This window comes from Rhamphochromis longiceps, linkage group LG3 (assembly GCF_057381845.1).
Source record: "Rhamphochromis longiceps isolate RC_006_pf linkage group LG3, R_longiceps_female_GT1.1, whole genome shotgun sequence".
NCBI classification, from domain to species: domain Eukaryota; kingdom Metazoa; phylum Chordata; class Actinopteri; order Cichliformes; family Cichlidae; genus Rhamphochromis; species Rhamphochromis longiceps.
Window position 1 is genome coordinate 33,314,736 of NC_140559.1, and position 18,886 is coordinate 33,333,621.

General features: G+C 41.1%; 1 protein-coding gene, 1 long non-coding RNA gene and 1 pseudogene across 3 annotated transcripts in view; 2 read left to right on the forward strand and 1 right to left on the reverse strand.

The window, feature by feature from the left end:
• The first annotated feature begins 358 nt into the window (after window positions 1–358).
• Window positions 359–7,357, forward strand: LOC146674202 (uncharacterized). Its single transcript, XR_014909179.1, has 3 exons — window positions 359–1,650; window positions 2,718–4,663; window positions 5,593–7,357. It is a non-coding gene; the product is annotated as an uncharacterized LOC146674202 (long non-coding RNA).
• Window positions 7,358–8,865: 1,508 nt separating this feature from the next.
• LOC146674203 (small ribosomal subunit protein mS40 pseudogene) lies at window positions 8,866–9,557 on the reverse strand (annotated as a pseudogene).
• Window positions 9,558–10,216: 659 nt separating this feature from the next.
• Window positions 10,217–18,886, forward strand: part of exoc6b (exocyst complex component 6B) — a 131,949-nt gene continuing 123,279 nt past the window's right edge. Inside the window, exon 1 of one of the 2 annotated variants that reach the window (XM_085394985.1) lies at window positions 10,217–10,436. In XM_085394985.1, the coding sequence (XP_085251111.1) occupies window positions 10,348–10,436 (89 nt within the window). In that variant the 5' untranslated portion in view covers window positions 10,217–10,347. The remainder of the gene's footprint in view (window positions 10,437–18,886) is intronic. The other variant, XM_085394993.1, reaches the window with a different exon arrangement.

The following is an 18,886-nucleotide window of genomic DNA, read 5'->3' on the forward strand; positions in this document are numbered from 1 at the left end:
CCCTTTGTTTTAGTTATTTTTCTCTCTGACCCAAGAATTGATGTGTAAGACTCACAGGCTGGTACCCCAAGGTCGAAAACACCACAGAGATGAGACCACTTCCTTACTCCCATCCTCCCTTTTTCTTTATCTCCTGGAAAAGGCTCGTTAAAGGCTAGGTGGTTTGTTTCAGAATTCACTAATGAAAGAACTCTGTATTTTATGTCTAGGAGTGTATTTTGCTGGGATGATCATAAATTATAGCTGAACTGATAAACTACACACAGGATACTTCTTTGCTCACAAGGCAGGAAGATTTTTCCTTATTTGGTCTGTACCGGTTTGAATTGGGAAAGCTGACACACGAACCTTTTTTTTTTCTCTATATAAACTGCTGTGTATCAAATAAACCTTTGAGTTGATTCTGGGAAAGCAATCTGAACAGTTTCTGTATCACTTTGTTCTCCTAGCTGCTCCCGATATCGTAACTAACCCCGCTGAACGGCATACCTGAGTGTTACTTTGAATAATTAGGAGTCTTATAAGGAAAGGACAAACTCTGCTTATCGCTCACGCCACGGAGGAAACCCGGGAAGGCAATTTCCTTCAATTTTGGTGTCAGAAGTGGGATTCCTGACAGAAGGTAAATATGCGTCTTTCATATTTATATAAAGACCTATTATACCTCTCTCAGTGATCGATCCATAAAGAAACGGGATATGCTGACGAAGTTTCACTTAGTGATCCAGAGAGATACACTGACTGACTTCCTCAGTCCCCGAGTAAAGTAAATTAACCCTTGTGTGGTGTTGGTGGACACAGGAAGTTGCCTGTTGTCTTGAATATTTTAATTTTGTTTAAAAAATAATAATAATTAATTGTTTAATTAAACGTACGTTAAAAAGTGAGAAGTTGCTCACTCAGAAAAAGTGACACAGGAAGTCGCCTGTTGTCTTAAATACTTCTCGTTAAGTCAGAAGTTGCTCAGAAAGAGTGACACAGGAAGATTGCCTGTTATCTTGAAACGTACGTTAAAAAGTGAGAAGTTGCTCACTCACAGAAAGCTAGTAAATAATTAAATTTAATTTTGTTAAAAAAAAAAAAAAAACAAAAAAAAACAAAAGAAAACTGAAAACGGGTCTCACAGATCCGATTACCATACAAGGGTTAAAAGCAGTAAATTAAAAGCAGAAAGACACAGGAAGTTGCCTGTTGTTTTACGAGAAGTTGCTCGTTAAGCGAGAAGTTGCTCGCTAAGTGAGAGTTGCTCACACAAACAAAAAATTGCTAGCAATAAATTTAAAGTAACCTCAGCTGTGCCGCAGCGAAAATACTAACATAAATCCTTCAAGCGTGTAAACCCCTCTGGAAATCACTGAACATGGGTCAGAATAATTCAAAAACCACAGACAAGTCCGATAAAAAATCAAAATTACCTGTAAAACCAACAAAAATTAAATTTAAAGTCTCAAACAACAGCTCAGTACGACTCCCATTTCCAGTTACGTGTAACCCACGTCCACGAATCGGCGAAGACTTCCATGATTACGTATCCAGAACATGCGGAAGTGCTTATGTGACTGACTTTGTTTACAACTTACGGACTATAAGTTCAATGCATTCTAATTTATTTCCGGAGCCTTATCCCGAACGATTATCGCCAGAAACCAGGTCAGTAGAAATGTTGAATATCATTTGTGATAAGAAAAGTAGTCTGCTTAAAAAGTCCTGTAGAAAATATGATAGAATGCCGCGACGTGATGCATCAAATGTTACCGCTATGGAAAAAGGGACCGGAACCAGGTGTAGATACTTTTACATCAAATAAAACTAGTGCAGGCTCCAGCATAGAAAATAAATCTACCGCGGGAAAAGCTAGTCTTGCATGCTCAGCCATTCAGCCCACAGCCCCGCCGCCTTACGAAGATGAGACCGAATTAATAGTTGCTGCAGCAGCTGCACGCAAACAATGTCAGCATTCTGATCCAACCAGCTCAAAAGAAAGCGACGAAAAAAACCTGAATCATATGCAACGGATCTTAGCCATCTCTTTAAACAGGATCAGGAAAAACAATATATACGCCGCAAGGAAGAATTAGCAGAACATAAAAAAAAGAGAGAAAAACTTTTGAAAGAAGAATGTGAGGAACTTATGAAAAACAATTTAGACGACTATGAAGAAAAACTTTTGCATCAGGCAGTGTCCACAATAGACACCCACATGAAACGCCACGATATCGTAGCTAGAGGTTTAGAGGTAGCTAAAGAAATACCTGTTACCCGAACTTTAATAAAGACTTATCTAAAAGGAAAAAAGGAAAAACAAAGCCGGAATGACAAAGGTCCTCACGCCAACACTCGCGGTAGTAAACAAACAGACCCAAAGCATGATAAAGCATCCACAACTGCAGAGTTTTTGTGGGTAAATAATGACAAAATCACCAATTTCTTTAAGAATCTAAAGAAATTCCTGCTAACAATGTCCAGAGACAAAATTGACTTAAATGCAGTAACTATGTGTAAACAGAAGCCTGATGAATCTATCCTAGTATTCATAAAACGCTTTATGCACTGTTGGACAAGCTAGAGGTGCAAATTTAGCTCAGTTTTCCAGCAGCCGCAGACACCCAGAGCAAAAATGAATTTGTGTATTTCATTTAACACAAAGTGTGAAATGTTTGCTGACACTGATAACAGTTTATGTTTTCTCTGCCCTATGTACCGACATGATGGAGAAGGAACATCCTCTGTGTCAGCTGGACCCTCAGCAGAGAATGAACTCAACATCCTTTTTGTCCGGTACTCTATGTCACACACTGTGCCAAAAAAAACGTGTACAGACGCCACTACCAGGTAATCCCATGACTGGGAGCCACACTTTTGTTTCTCTCACACTGTTCAACAACATGATAACTGCTCACACAAGTGAAGGTCAAACAGTGATTTTGTCACATAACTCAGACATAGGTTATGATATAACTACACCATGTCGTCACATAGATCTAACCTAACCTATCCACTGTACTATTTCTGCAGTTACGTTGCCAGCTGAATACCAGAATATGACATTGTGGTCTAAAAGTGAGAATGATATAGGATTTATTGACTGTACACTTTATCACGTACACCTATTAAAACACAACAAGCCAGTATATGTCAAGCAACATCCCATTTCTGCCGAAAAAGCCGCAGCCCTAGATGTCATGATAGGAGATTTAGAGACTACAGGAGTAATAAAGCCCACACTCCTGTCAATCCTGTGCCAAAGCCTAACAAACCTGGCGTATGGCGTTTCATACAAGACTTAAGGCAAATTAATGCAGTCAACATTCCTCTGCCACCTCTCGTTTCAGATGTTCACAGCATATTGACATGCATTGCATACACATTTTACCGTGGTGGATTTATGCTCCGCTCCTTTTTCTCAGTACCTGTGACAGACAGCCGTTATTTGCATTCACACATAGAAATAAGCAGTACACTTGGACTCGTTTGCCCCAAGGCATGATAGACAGCTCTGCTGCTTTCTCAATGGTGCTTCACTCCTCCAGGGCTGCACCCTGATCCACATGTGGATGACCTCCTCCTCTGTGCTGAAAGTGTAAAAACTATGTCAAACTGCTACACACATGCTTCTCCAGCACCTCCAAAAGACTGGCCACAAAGCATCAGCAAAGAAAATGCAGTACTGTCAGACTTCTGTTCAATATTTGGGATTCACACTGTCTCACGGAAAACGTTCCATGACTGCAGACAGGGTCAAAGCTGTGACCTCTGTCCCTCGGCCCACTACACAGAAGGAAATGTTGTCCTTCCTAGGCATGGTGAACTATTGCAGACAGTGGATACCAGACTGTTCTTTTCATGACCACATTCTGCGTGACTGTTGTAAAAAAGACAAGCCTCCTCGAATACTGTGATCCACAGAAATGACTGTCTCTTTCAATGCATTACAGGGAGTGCTGACCTCCGCCACTCAAAGGTGCTGCCTGAATTGTTCAGGGAATGCCGGCCTGCCTGAGGGCAGTAGCAGCTTGCTCTATCATGATAAGGGACTGCGAGAAGCTCACACTCTCACATGACACTATTCTACACACCAATCACAAGGTCACGACCATTGTAGCAAACATAACTAAACAACATATGCAAATCTCACATTTATTGATCCTATGCTGTGTTCTTCTGACCGACAGGATGGCTCAGACAGGCTTGACGTTCATGACTGCATGACACGTATACAGGAATCCACAGCACCACGTCCAGATTTAGAGCAAACACGTATCCCAGACTCAGCCACGGTTTATGTGGACGGGTCCTGTTCAAGGCCGAATGACAACTCATTTCTTTGTGGCTATTCAGTGGTAACAGTGCCTGACATCATACTAGAGGCTCACTCATTACCATTTCACTCAGCACAAAAAGCAGAGCTCATGGCTTTAATACGCGCCTGTGAGCTACATTTGGATAAGCATGTGACGATTTACGCAGACAGCCGCTATGCATTTGGCGTTGTGCATGACTTTGGCACATTGTGGAGACAGAGAGGATTTAGATCTGCTGATGGAAAATAAATTGCTAAATTCTGATTTTGTTCAAAGACTTTTTCAGGCTATACAGCTGCCATCGGCCGTTGCAGTTGTAAAAACGAATGGACACAGTACAGCTGACACAGACGAAGCAACAGGTAATGCTTTAGCAGACGTGACAGCCAAGGCTGCAGCTGCATCACAGCTCCCACCGCCGCAGGAAGTATTATCTGTGCCCCTACAGCTGCCACTTGTTACACTCCCAGACTATTTAGACACAAATGTTGATTTAAAATTCATACAAGAGCAAGCCTCTGCATGTGATTACACCTATTGGGAGAATAATGACTGTACCTTAGATGACAGAGATGGCCTATACAAAATCTTAAGGGTTTGATTGCCCTCCCATATTCCCTGATGCCAGTCCTTGCCCGACATTTTCACTGTGTGAGTCATGTCGGACAAAGAGGGGTAATAGGAGCAATAAAATTAAGATTTGTAATTGAGAAAACATCACATGCAGTAAAAAGCATATTAGCAACCTGTCTAACATGTGCGCGAACTAATGTAGGTAGCTCAAAAGCGAAACATCAGCATTTACCACAACCAGATTTTCCATTTCATACATTACAAATTGATTTTACACATATGCCAGCGCAAGGAAGCATCAAGTACTTACTGGTAATAGTGGATCAATTTAGTAAATGAGTAGAAGCTTATCCAACATCAAAAGAAACTGCAGAAGTAGTCTGTCAAAAGTTGAGCAATGAAATAATACCCAGATTCGGAATACCTCACCAGATTAACAGTGATAGAGGATCTTCATTCACATCAGAAGTAATTCAAAAGTGTGCTAAAACTTTAATGACCTGGGTCAAATTACTTACTCAAGTCCTGTGTGAGATTAGAATGACTCAATCTACAGTAACCAAATTATTTCCATTTGAAATAAGACTATTTCCAACACCATGGTCAGCTTCCAGAGGGGCACCGCTAGTAGAAGGTGATGTATATTGCATTGTCCACTGATGTTCACAACCTGGTAGAAAAACTGAATAATAACTATCAGAAAGTTTGTCTCTCCCAGCCTCTCCCCTCCACAGATCCAACCCACAAGTGGAGACCAGGGGACGCGGTGCTAGTGAAGTCACTAAAACCAAGAACACTCGGGGAGGCCGCGTTTTCCAGCCCCCAGACTGTACTGGCAGTGACGAGAACCAGCATCCTCACAGACGGACAACCTCAGTGGATTCATGCCAGCAGGGTTAAGACCAGCCCAATCGGACCATCTCAGGCGTCGGATCAAGCAGACGACATCTCCGGCGAGCCAGCGCCCGGAACTAGAGCAAATAAACACACACGGGTAGATGACATCTCAGGCGAGCCAGCGCCCGGATCCAGTGCACACACACAATCACTGATTAACACACAACGCCTGAAAGAACAACAACAAGGTACTCGAACATCCAGCAGGAATAGAAAGCCAAAAGTACCACATGATGTCTAACCTGATAAAGCCAGACTCACTCCATCCTGATAATGGAGAAAATGAAATGCCCATTGTCATCACACGACGCTTATTCTGTGTCTCTCGAACCTGGGACCAGGCCAGGAGACGACTGAAGAACTGTTTTTCTTATATATTGTCTTATATATTTAGGTTATTTATCATATCTATCGCATTAACCTTAGGATTTCTCTTTGCTATTTTGTATTGTAAACTGCAACCATGTTCACATTTCTGCAGGTCATATTTTGCTGACTATACCTCATGCTCCATTTTGCAAGACACCTACTTAATGCACTCCTCACGCTCCCTAAAATCAGTAAATAGCAACATAGACGCCACTAATAAACCATTTTATGCACCCTCTAGAGCAGGAGCTAACGCCTGGTATGAAAATGCCAGAACAGCCGCTCGTGATTTAGGAAACAGTAACTGTTATGTCTGTTCAAAGGCTAATCCAGAACAGGTAATAGTAGGATACCCCATATCCGGTTTCCCCCTCACTGAGGGACTAGAGGAAATCGGCGGAGATAATGCTCTCTTTAAAGACACTTTACAGTTGACTCTGAGCCCTCTCGACTGCCTACTTAGACACACACACACACCAACTAACCCTGAGACTCCATTAGGCGAATTATTGAAGTTATCTGATGACACCGCAGGGACCTGCGCCCCAATGAAACGCCCCAAGAATAGGTTAAAACCCTCACTGCCCTTAGGACAGATCCCTCTCCATTTTAATACTAGTATGATATGTCTGCGCAGACTAAAGTTAACTGGCCCAGACACACACATAGATTATACAAAGGATAACTACACATTCTTCTCTGACTCCCCAGGTGCACGCTGTAATGAGACATGGCTAGCTGTCTCTATGGCTGAAGTTTTATCCTATCTGGAGGAACACACACACAGTTCAAGTTCGAGCAGAGACTCGATCATTGTTCCCCCAGACGGTGTATTAAATGACACTGACTGGGGGGAGTTAGTTAAATCACACATGGCCACGCGCCTAACTAGAGCAATCCCACATGCTTATTGGTTGTGCAATAATACCCTTAGATTAGCTTTACCTGTTAATTGGACCGGTACCTGTGGTCTAGTAACCGTTGATGTATGCTGTACTTTCATTCCCAATAACACCGCCCCTAACGGTTAATTTACACAAGCTATGAATAAACTTGAAGCATTGCAGATAGAACTAATTGCCAATACAGGTCACGGTCAGTGGCTACATAAGTGGCTACAGGACACGTTTGGAAGATGGAAGGAACTAATTGTAGCCTTTGTAACCGTTGCAGCATGTTTTTGATGATTATTGTCTGTTGTGTGGTACCCTGTGTACGTTCAATGATAACCCGTATAGCTACTAGTACAGCTACTTCAATGTATTTGCAATTGGCACAAATTGACCCAGATTATGTGTCAGATGTTACCAATGATGTTCCTGATGTGTATATTGAACATTAGGTTGTGAACTATTACATTTTATGATTTGCTTTTTATATTATGTTATTACATTTGTGATTTTTCCTTTCTATTTGAGTTATTATTTTTAAAAATAATAAAAGAGGGGAACTGTTAGGTATTTTAGTACCATGGTAGCATTTACTGGATATTGTTTTATAGTGACATTATGCAGGAAAACTCTGTCATTCAATAAGGCCCCTTTGTTTTAGTTATTTTTCTCTCTGACCCAAGAATTGATGTGTAAGACTCACAGGCTGGTACCCCAAGGTCGAAAACACCACAGAGATGAGACCACTTCCTTACTCCCATCCTCCCTTTTTCTTTATCTCCTGGAAAAGGCTCGTTAAAGGCTAGGTGGTTTGTTTCAGAATTCACTAATGAAAGAACTCTGTATTTTATGTCTAGGAGTGTATTTTGCTGGGATGATCATAAATTATAGCTGAACTGATAAACTACACACAGGATACTTCTTTGCTCACAAGGCAGGAAGATTTTTCCTTATTTGGTCTGTACCGGTTTGAATTGGGAAAGCTGACACACGAACCTTTTTTTTTTCTCTATATAAACTGCTGTGTATCAAATAAACCTTTGAGTTGATTCTGGGAAAGCAATCTGAACAGTTTCTGTATCACTTTGTTCTCCTAGCTGCTCCCGATATCGTAACTAACCCCGCTGAACGGCATACCTGAGTGTTACTTTGAATAATTAGGAGTCTTATAAGGAAAGGACAAACTCTGCTTATCGCTCACGCCACGGAGGAAACCCGGGAAGGCAATTTCCTTCAAAACACATATTAGGAAATTACATATGAGGTCACTTAGATGTAAAACCCCTCAGAAATAAAGGCATATAGTATAAATAAGTCACACATAAGTTCCTGTGAAATTAGACAAAGCGAAAATATGAAATAAAGGAACTTTAAAAACAAATAATCAAACAATAGAAATGCAAGAAAGAAACAATTTCAGAATTAACAGAAGTAAGAGGCCAACACATGATATCACTGAAGAAGATATGCATGTGCATATGTCTGAATCTGCCACATAATAAAATGTGGCTGCAATCAGTTCTTCTTCTTCTTCTTATTATTATTATTATTATTATTATTATTATTATTATTATTATTATTGTAGTTGTTGTTTTATTTATTTTCATGTGTGAGGAGGAATGGATAAAGTTAAAATGTTTTTGTATTTAGTTGTATTATTTTTAGGTTAAAGAAAGTGGGCATACTTACAACTTATACAGTATTTCTTTTTTTCAATTTTTCATTGTGGTTTATTGTACAACTTTGTGCACACCAGTAGAAAAAACATCTCAGGGGCTAAAAACAAACTAAGTTTTGCAATAGGTCTCTTTGTGACAGCATGACCAGTGCCGCGGTCACTTTAATTAAGCCTTATATGTCTTCTTGACTTTAGCCACTTCATTCTCATCAGGAAGTATTTCCCCATATCATTTATACCAATTGTCATCTAAAGTAAAGGAAGGGGGTGGTGGTGTGGAGCCCACAGCATCATGGGAATTATGCTGTGGGCATATCCCACATATGGAATCTGAAAAGGAAGTAAGCCGTGATCTTGTGCTGTTAATTGTCTCATTTAGCTTCTTCTGCTGTTTCATACAGACACCAGTTCGAGTGGAATCCAACACCATTCCAGTTTGGGGACTAATGAATTGCTGCAACAACTTGACATTCTGATGGTGAATGATGATGTTTGGATCACAACAAATTGAGCAGGGGTTTCCACATATGTTATCACCTCTAATGCAAGTCTTACAAGTCTTGTGAGGGGGGATGTCTACTTTGTGGTTCCTCCTGTAGTCAGTCCACACTGGATTGCTTCCATACCTTTCAATATACTCTTCACTCTCCATGTAATCCCAAGGCCTGTCCTCCATCCTAAAGCAATGCTGCTTTGCAGTAAGAGTGTCTGGGATGTATAAATAGAGACAAAGAAAGACATGTCCTTGCAGGTAGCCTCTAGAAGGGACTGATACTGACGAACTGAATGTGAAATTGAAGGCGACACACGACATAAAAACATTGCGATGTACTTCATGGAGGTAGCCATTTTCAGATCCTACCCGGATTAGAGGTGAAAGGTCTTATACAGTATATCTTATCGCCATGTTGTCCTACTATAGATCAGGGGTGTCAAACATTAAAGCCATAATACTCAAATAAATGGCTTCACTGCAATTTTCACCCTTTTAATGGACCATTTTGGTCAAATAGTAAAATTTTGGTTATTTTTATTGATTTCCTGCAAATTGACTGTTTTACAAAAAAGTAAAAAAAAAAAAAACAGTCAACACATTATTGTTATTTTTGATTAAGATGCCAAACTGGAGATGAATGCTCAAAACATATTTTTTTATTTTAAATTTTATTTAATGTTGATGACCGTGAGAAGTTTTAAAAGGTGCCAACAAATAAAAGTGATTTTATTATTTACTTAGTGTATTGTTATGCTATGTTATGTTTACATAATGACAACAAAGAGTCTTCAATCTTGAATCAGAAGTAAAACAACATTTAAAAGGGGAGTAAAAAATCTAGTTTATTTTATCAAACCAAGTAGGGGACTGAAAATTCCAGTGCTCAGTTTAACCGATTTAAATCGGTGGTTTTAGTTAAAACCGCAAATGTCACTTTTTAAACTCTTTTAACAACATTAACACTCTACAGGTCGCCGCTCCTCATAACACAACGTCCCTTCTTCCCGACAAAGAGGAAAGCTCCGCTCACTCGGGCTGCTCGGTTAAAATATCAAGCCAACCCTGTGGTTCCTCCTGCCGTGACGCACAGATCCCGGCGAGTCTGTTCAGCTCAGCTCGGAACCGTCCGGAGCAACATGCAGGATGGCGAGTTTGGAGACAGCCGCCGAGCACGAACGTATCCTGCGGGAAATCGAGAGCACAGACACCAACTGTATCGGACCGACACTCCGGTGAGTCAGTCCCCACTCCACGGCTGGGGGAGCAGCAGCGTCACTCAGCTTGCGGGAGCCGCGGCTAGCTGGCTGCGACTAGCGCTGATCCAGAGACTCCCGGAGCTTGCTCAAAACTTTAACCCGTCTGCTTCCATTATCGGACAGCTAGCCGGCTAACTTTAGCAAACATTAAAGCTAGCTAATTTCCACTTTGAACATATAGAGTGTCGAGCCTGAACAGTCCTGACTGCCGGCTGTCTTTATTGGCTTCACGTTTTCTTCTCAAGGCGGGTTGTTTGGCTTTGTCGCAGAAGTTTCGGCAAGTCGTCCACAGGAATTTCAACAACTTTGGCTAACATTAAGCTAACTGTGCTAATTAATTGACATTCGGCACACACGGGGGCACAAGCCTGTTTTCCCGTGGCCGAACCGTTCGTGTTACCCGTGTGGCTCTGTGTACTTGTCAGGGCAGGGTTAGTAAACTTTATTCTGTATGGAGGGGGCGAGTGTTTGTGCCCTTTGCTGTTAGCAGCAGCTTTATCAAGGAGTGTCAAGTGCAGCAGCCGTGACAAACCCTGCATGTGTCAATGAATGAAGACAGAGGCTCAGTCCAAACCCTCCCCGAGCAGCAGAGAGGCACGTGCTGATGGTTGTCATGCTTCTAATTGACCGTTTAGTGTCTTTATCAATAATTTAGTGGAAGCTACACTTAAAAGATTGCCTTGCTTCCCTTTTTGTTTTGTTTTTTGGTTTGCTCAATCATATTAGCAGGGAATGGAGGAGGATGCTTCGTTTTGCACCTGGAATGGGTACACACTCGTGTTTATCTTCAGCTTTCAGATTAGAGGTGAAAAACACAACGAGAGCATAAGAGCAAGACGTAAGAGCAAAGGGATCTTCTACAAATTGTGGCCTTTGAGTGGCCTCTGTGAAGCAGCTTTGTTCCTGACCAGTGGTGTTTGCCCTGATTGTTCAGAGAGGAAACAGGCAGTGAATGAAGATCGGAAATGCTGCAGGCTACCAAAGGCGTATCAAAGGTGTTTTTCCCCTCTTATTCCTCTACGTTGGGCTCTTCTGGTCATCATAAGTCCTGTTTAAACTTGTTATTCAGGGCACCTCCGCTGTGTGTTTGTTTGTGTGTGTGTGTGTGTGTGTGAGAGAGAAAGAGCATGTGTGTTTATCAGTCCTCTCCAGATCCTGTTGCTAAAATGACTTGACAACTTTGTGCGACACCCCCGGTTGCTGCGTTCGTCTGCCTTTTTATATTATTCTTTTTCCCCCCTCCTGTGGGTGACGTTTCATCTCCTGTGTCCGACTCCTCAGTATTTCCACTTCACCCTGTGTGCGCTCAACACTCTGAAAATACACTGGCAAAGTCTAATTTTGGAGCTGTCATATTCATTGCGAGTTAAATTTAGTCCAGAGACGCCTAAAAAAGGGAGTTTTGTTTGCAAAGGAAGGAAGTTGTCAAGTTTGCATGTATGCAGTGGGGAAATGAAACTTTCCAAAGAAGCATTTTTTTTTTTTTTTTGGTAAGTGCAGATATTCTACAGGGCTTTAAAAAAAGAGGGATATAAAACAGTAAAAAATACCTACCACTAGGGCTGGGCTATATCATACTGTTCACGGTAATACCGGTGTAATTTTGGGCAACATAGGAAAATGAGATATCGCGATAGAATATGGGTAAAATGCGCATGCGCAGTGCCTTTGTTTACATACACACATGGCGGCGACGCAGAATGAAAAGAGCGAAAGCGGATCGTTGAATGAAACAGATGAACCAGAACTGGTTTGTAAAGATGCTGCAACTTCAGTGATGTGGAACTGGTTTAGCTTTCGTCCGTCAGATACACAACAAACCACTATTTTTGGTAGAGCATGCTAGCGGGCTGTTGTTATTACCGCGTTGTTTGGAAAATATGGCACACTTAAAATAAATCCGATTTTATGTCGTACACGGCACTCAAAAATCTGTCAAATGTTTTAGTGCGACTTTGCTAAGCTACGAACCCCCACAGCTTGATGGATTGTCGGAGCATTACGGCTATCGTAGGCAGGAGCCTCGCGGAGTGATACGTACTGTGCTTCAACATAATATTACTGTATTGTGTGTGTATAACCTCTTAAGTTTTGTGGATATTATACATGGTTATGCTGAGGATATGTCGGCCAGTTTCCACTGGAAATGCCTTTTGGTTAAACTGTCAGCAAGGAATTTGCACTGTAACATTTTTATATAACTTTAATGCACATAAAAAACAGCTGCTTGTTTAAGTGAAAATACATTGATGGGGTTTTTTGCACTAATAAAGTTGTGGAGTTGTAAAGTATTTTGTCTAGTGTCAATTATATCGTCAGTTATATCGTTATCGCAAATTTTCAAATGTATATCGTGATAAATATTTTTGGTCATATCGCCCTGCTCTACCTACCACATCTGGTAATGAACTATTGGACTGTCGGTTATGTCGACAAATCTGTTGGGGCTTCATTACTTTAATCTCTTAATTCAGTTTTGAAAAGTAAACTTCTTAAACTTTTGATTGAGCTACATCTTCTGCAACTTTTTCTAACTTCTGGCTATTATTCAGCCTCCATTTAACTTTCCCAGGACTAAAAGTCCCCAGAAAGAGCCTGGAAAAATCAAATTGGCAGTGAGAGCTGTGTGCGTGCGCGTCTGTGTGTGTGTGCGCGTGTGAATGCAGCGCTGGTGTGCAGGTCGAGGCTAGCTGCAGAATTCCACCCTGACAGCATAAATATGACTGCAGCAACCAGCCAACTCCCTCAGGTTACAACATAAACTCAAGACTGAAATGCTGTGGATAAATACAAAAATATTGTGTGTGTGTGTGTGTGTGTGTGTGTGTGTGTATTTAGGCCTGTTCAATCTGCTTGTTGCTCTGTGACAGCTGGGATAGGCTCCGGCTCATCCTCGACCCTGAACTGGATGAGCTCTTAAAAAGATCGATGGGTGGGTGTTTAACCTTGATGCTAATGGGTTAGTGAAGCCCAGACAGTCCAATCAAAATATTCATTGAGGTTGTTGTGGCCACTACAGGGCTGGACATTACAGTGAAGATTGTTGATATTGTTAATAAATTACAACATCAGCTAAAGCAACTGTTTGTATAGCTTGAAGATTTTGTTAAAGTTTAGTGGAACAAAAGCTCAAAATTCATGGTAGAAATCCCACTTTGTGTGCCAGGAATCTCATTTAGTGTTTCAGCTGCCTTTATTAAAATTTCAGTAGCCTCTGCTGGCATCCTTGACCATAAGGTGAAAGCTTAAAGAGTGATGTGTGAAAAGGAAGCTTCCAAGTATTGTTTGTCCTTTGTTGTTTCTCGGAGTACTTTGTTGCTTTTTGCTTTTTCTAGTAAATACTTGTCTTTTTTTTTTCCCCCAAGAAGAAAAAAAAAGTACTTTGAGCCTCTCGAAGTATATTTTTGGAGCCCCCAGGGGTTAAAAGAAGTTCGGGAAAGCAGTGCTGTCAAAATTGATTCCAAAAAAACGTTTTGAAAAATTATTTTTAAAGCAAAGAAACTGTAAAGCAAAACACACATAACTGGACTGTTATAAAATTAAAGTTGGGAATCCTCAGACACGTCGAATATGACGTTATTGCAGTTTCTTACATTTTGTGATATTCTGAGTATTGCAGTAACACACATTACTATTTATCACCTTTTTTCAACTGCAAATTAATTTCTCAAAGTTAAACTATGTCTGTATCAGTTTTCTACAATAACACATTTATTTCACCTCAGTTTTTTTCAAAACGAGATTCTCAAGCACGCCAGCACTGTCACTAAAACATGCCATAAATGTTGCCATAAGGCGGAGCTTACTGAAAGGGGTCAAGTTGGCAATTAGATCCAATCTGTTTCTGACAATACAGCAATGAAATGTGATAGATCGTCAGCTCACGTAGGGGCTTGGCAGCCTTCCCGCTTTATAGAAATATAACCAGTTGGCAGCCAGCTGAGTCGAGTCCCCTCGAGTTGTGCTCATTGACAGACTCGTTCAGACTGATGGCAGCATGTTGGATATTATTATTGTTGACACAATTATTTACGAACCATTGACAATCTCTCTGAGAGATTTGCAGAAAAGTTGCCTCCTATCAGGCGGCCTGTGCAATCAACCTTTGATCACAGTTGGATCATTATCTCATGTGTATAATTAGCCCATTTAAAACTATGTGAAAACATTCGTAGAACAAAAGAAAATTAAAACAAGAAAAAAATAAACTGTTTACCTTCAGCTGACCTCCATTCACTTATTTTCTCTAATTATGTCAGGCTAAGTCATTCACACCTCTCCCTCCGTCTCTCCTTACACTGCCCATTGTGTGTCTGAGTCAGTGATCGCTCCACCCGTTTGACTTTGACATAAACACTAAGCTGTGTTGCAGGTGCATTGCACTCCATTAATCCCACCCCAGCAGCGATGTAATTTTGCTCGTGGATATCCAGCTTCTTATTTTTAGTGCTGATATTTTTTTCCTTATTTCCTGATCATTTTCAGTTTAATATAAAGTATTTTTGACAGCTGTGAAAGGACAATGGACTCAAAACAGTAAATGACATCCAAGGCTTAAAATCTCTCAGGCTTCTATTTTCCTTCTTGAGGGCGTTTGGGGTTTAAACTTTTTTCCTTACTTTAAATATGAAGTATCAGCTTTACTGAATACTTGGGGAGCTTGCTGACGTTGTGTCACAATGTGTGATGTGAAAGCATTGAAATGGGACGAGAACTGGTGACCAAGTCTGAACGCACAAAAACAGGAAACGTTTAGAAAGGGGCAGAATATTGCGGACAATGTCAAACACTGGCGGTGTGTGTTTATTAAAGAACTATTTAAATGTGAAACATAAGTTAACCCATGGCTTGAACAGAAAGTATTTAATCACTTTAAAAAAAAAAAAGAAGTGTTGGGTATTGTGGATATAAACTCTATGGAGTGTGGTATTGGGCGACATTAGTTCATCTTTTAATTCAGGTGTTTTCAGTGTCATTGTCACAGGTGTATAAGATAAGTAGTAAGATCCATGCAGTGTGCCTTTACAAATGTTAGTGAGAGTGGGGCGCTCTAACGGGCTCACTGAATTTAAGCATGGATGCCACTAGAGCAGGGCGATATGACCAAACATATTTATCACGATATACATTTGATAATTTGCGATAACGATATAATTGACACTAGACAAAATACTTTACAACTCCACAACTTTGATGGGTTTTTTTTGCACTAATAATGTATTCTCACTTGAACAAGCAGCTGTTTTTTTATGTGCAGTAAAGTTATATAAACATTTAACAGTGCAAATGCAAATCCTTGCTGACAGTTTAACCAAAAGGCATTTCCAGTGGAAATTGGCCGACCTATCCTCAGCATAACCATGTATAATATCCACAAAACTTAATAGGTTATACACACACAATACAGTAATATTATGTTGAAGCACAGTACGTATCACTCCACGAGGCTCCTGCCTACGATAGCCGTAATGCTCCGACAATCCATCAAGCGTTGCGGGCTCGTAGCTTAGCAAAGTCGTACTAAAACATTTGACAGATTGTCGAGCGCCGTGTACGACATAAAATCATTTCGAGGTCAGTAAACACAACCAGGATTCATACATAAGGCACACAGGATTATAAGGGCCACTGTCGATTTTCAGAAAAATCAAAGGATTGAGTTTAAGTGTGCCGTATTTTCCAAACAACACGGTAATAACGACGGCCCGCTAGCATGCTCTACCAAAAATAGTGCTTTGTTGTGTATCTGACGGACGAAAGCTAAACCAGTTCCACACTGAAGTTGCAGCATTTTTACAAACCAATTCTGGTTCATCTGTTTCATTCAACGATCCGCTTTCGCCCTCATTCTCCGTCGCCGGCACGCTTTTTCCGCCATGTGCGTATGTAAACAAAGGCACTGCACATGTGCGTTGCCCAACACTATACCGGTATTACCGTGAACAGTATGATATGGCCCGGCCTAGATGCCACTGTTGCAACAAGTCAGTCTGTGAAAACTCTTCCCTCCTAGATATTCCATGAACAGCTGTAAGTGTCATTATTGCAAAGTGGAGGCATTTAGGAACCACTGCAACTTTCAGAGTGGGTGTGTCATCAACACTCTGCTGACTCAAGAACTGCAGAGCTCCAAACCTCCTCTGGCATTAACATCAGCACAAAAACAGGGTGCTGGGTGCCAAATGTAAGGTGGAGCAGTGTAAAACATGCTGGCAGTGGACTCCAACGCAGTGGTCCTGTGTTCTGTGACTTGACCAAGCTCTCTCCTCTTATCTGGTAGTCGGAGGAGTCTGGGTTTGGCAAATGTTAGGATAAGGTTACCTGCTTGACCGGAGCTGTGGGGGTCTGGGCCCCCTGAGGTCCAGCGAAAGGAAATCAAGACATTGTAAACAATTCTCTGCTTTTGACTTTGTGGGAAAAATATGGGGAAAGTCTATTTCCTGTTCTATCATGACTGTGCCCCAGTGCACCGAGCAACGCCCATAGATGCACGGTGTGATGAGTTAAGTGTAGAAAAGCCTAAAGGTCCCACACCAAGCCAGACCCTCTTGTCCGACATCAGTGAACTTTCTCCTGCTATACTTGAGGGTAGAGCGCACTTATGTCACCTTGCTGTTTTCCTAGAGAGTGTTTACGTTTTAAAGATGTCACTGGTGAACTGTCCAACTATTTTCACATTAAATTGTAGCTTAAAAACAAGTGTAGCTTTAAAAGAAAGCTGCTTGGCGCTGCGGGCTTGCTGTGTGCTGGTGGAAACCCCGAGAGATTTCTGTGACTGTTAGGCTGTCACTCTCTGTGCTGATGCGTGAAAACATCCCCCTCAGGGACTTTGTGATTGTTACAGAGGAACTGTCACTACCCGATCCGTACCGGAAACCCGATCGGTACCCCGCATGCGCAAATCTTACGTCACTTCCTCTCTTTGCGACATTCAATATATTTGAATGATGCGGTTAGCGCCCAGTTAGCTCCTAGCATTTCTCAACAGCTCTGCCTTCTTTTCGACTGCCCGGGACATTTAAACAATGGATAATCCGTATACAAAGAAATTCATGCTTTTCTCCTCAACAGAGAGCGTCCCCCGATTGAGCAACAGCGCCGTAAAATAAGAAGAATGGCGCCTAATTACAGAGTTAATAATGCAGACTTTGTAATATCATCAGTTGAATGTAGATTCATCAGCCAGATGAAGTGTTTACTGACAATTGACAGTGATAGCGCACATCATCATCACTATTCCAACAATCCTCTCCTCACAGACAAGCATAAACACACTCGACTATCGCTAAATCAGATTTAACACACGTTTGTAATGACGATAAATCAGTTTATAATAGGGTTTATTCGCTCGGTCAGCAGGTGGCGGTATCCTCGTACACTGGGGAGTAAACTGCCATTAAACGAACAGAAGAAGAAGAAAACATCTGCACATGCGCGGTACGGATCGGGTAGACCCGATTTGTACGGTCAGACTTTACACATGCGCAGTAAGGATCGGAGAGTCCTGATCCGTAACTTTCTTTTTATTTTTCGTTTTTGTCTACATTGTACTGAAATGCTTCATTATTGCAAACATTTTAAGATATACTTGTTATTCTTAACATCTTAACAGATACTCTGACCCATAACTATCGTAAAACGCTACGACCGGAAGTAGAAACCTTTCGCGCATGCGGGGTACCGATCGGGTTTCCGGTACGGATCGGGTAGTGACAGGAACGTTTCCATCACTTTCACTGTTGATGTCTGTCTGTTAGCCAGAACAGATTTAAAGATGTCACTTTGGCACCTGGGAAAAGGTCATTATCACCGTACCAAAGTCCAGATTAAGTTTCATTTATTGATAGATTTATTTATTTATTTTTATAAAAAAAAAAACAATGTTCCCTGATCTAATTTGTGCTTGTGTTGAATTTTTTCCCCTACATTGCTGTTGGTTAAATTAGTATCAGATTTACAGAAAATGACATCAACACTATAATGATGTTCAGCTGAATTTTAGCCGTATTTAAATGTCTGCAAATGGCTTTATGCACCAACTGCATATTTGTTCAGTGAGGGATTTCCTGCCTTGCTAAAAGGCAGTTATGCTGGGATGCACTCTTGCTTTACAACTTGCATAAACACAGACGGGCAAGAACAGCGCTGGCTATGAAAAGGTTAAAGTGAGGGTAATGAATGAGTGACATTGTGTAGAAGTGCTGCTGTATCATGACAGACCTCTTCTCTAATGCAATGACCGTCGCATTAGACATTGCGCACACACACACACACACACACATTGAATAACAGCTTTTTTGTTCTTTTGTCTGTGTTTTTTCATAAAAGTTTGTTCAGGTTCATTGTTGTTACTCATTGAATCTGTTCAGATTATCAGAAGCTCATATAAACAGATTAAATAGCACAGCAGTCAATTTAAGTCTTAA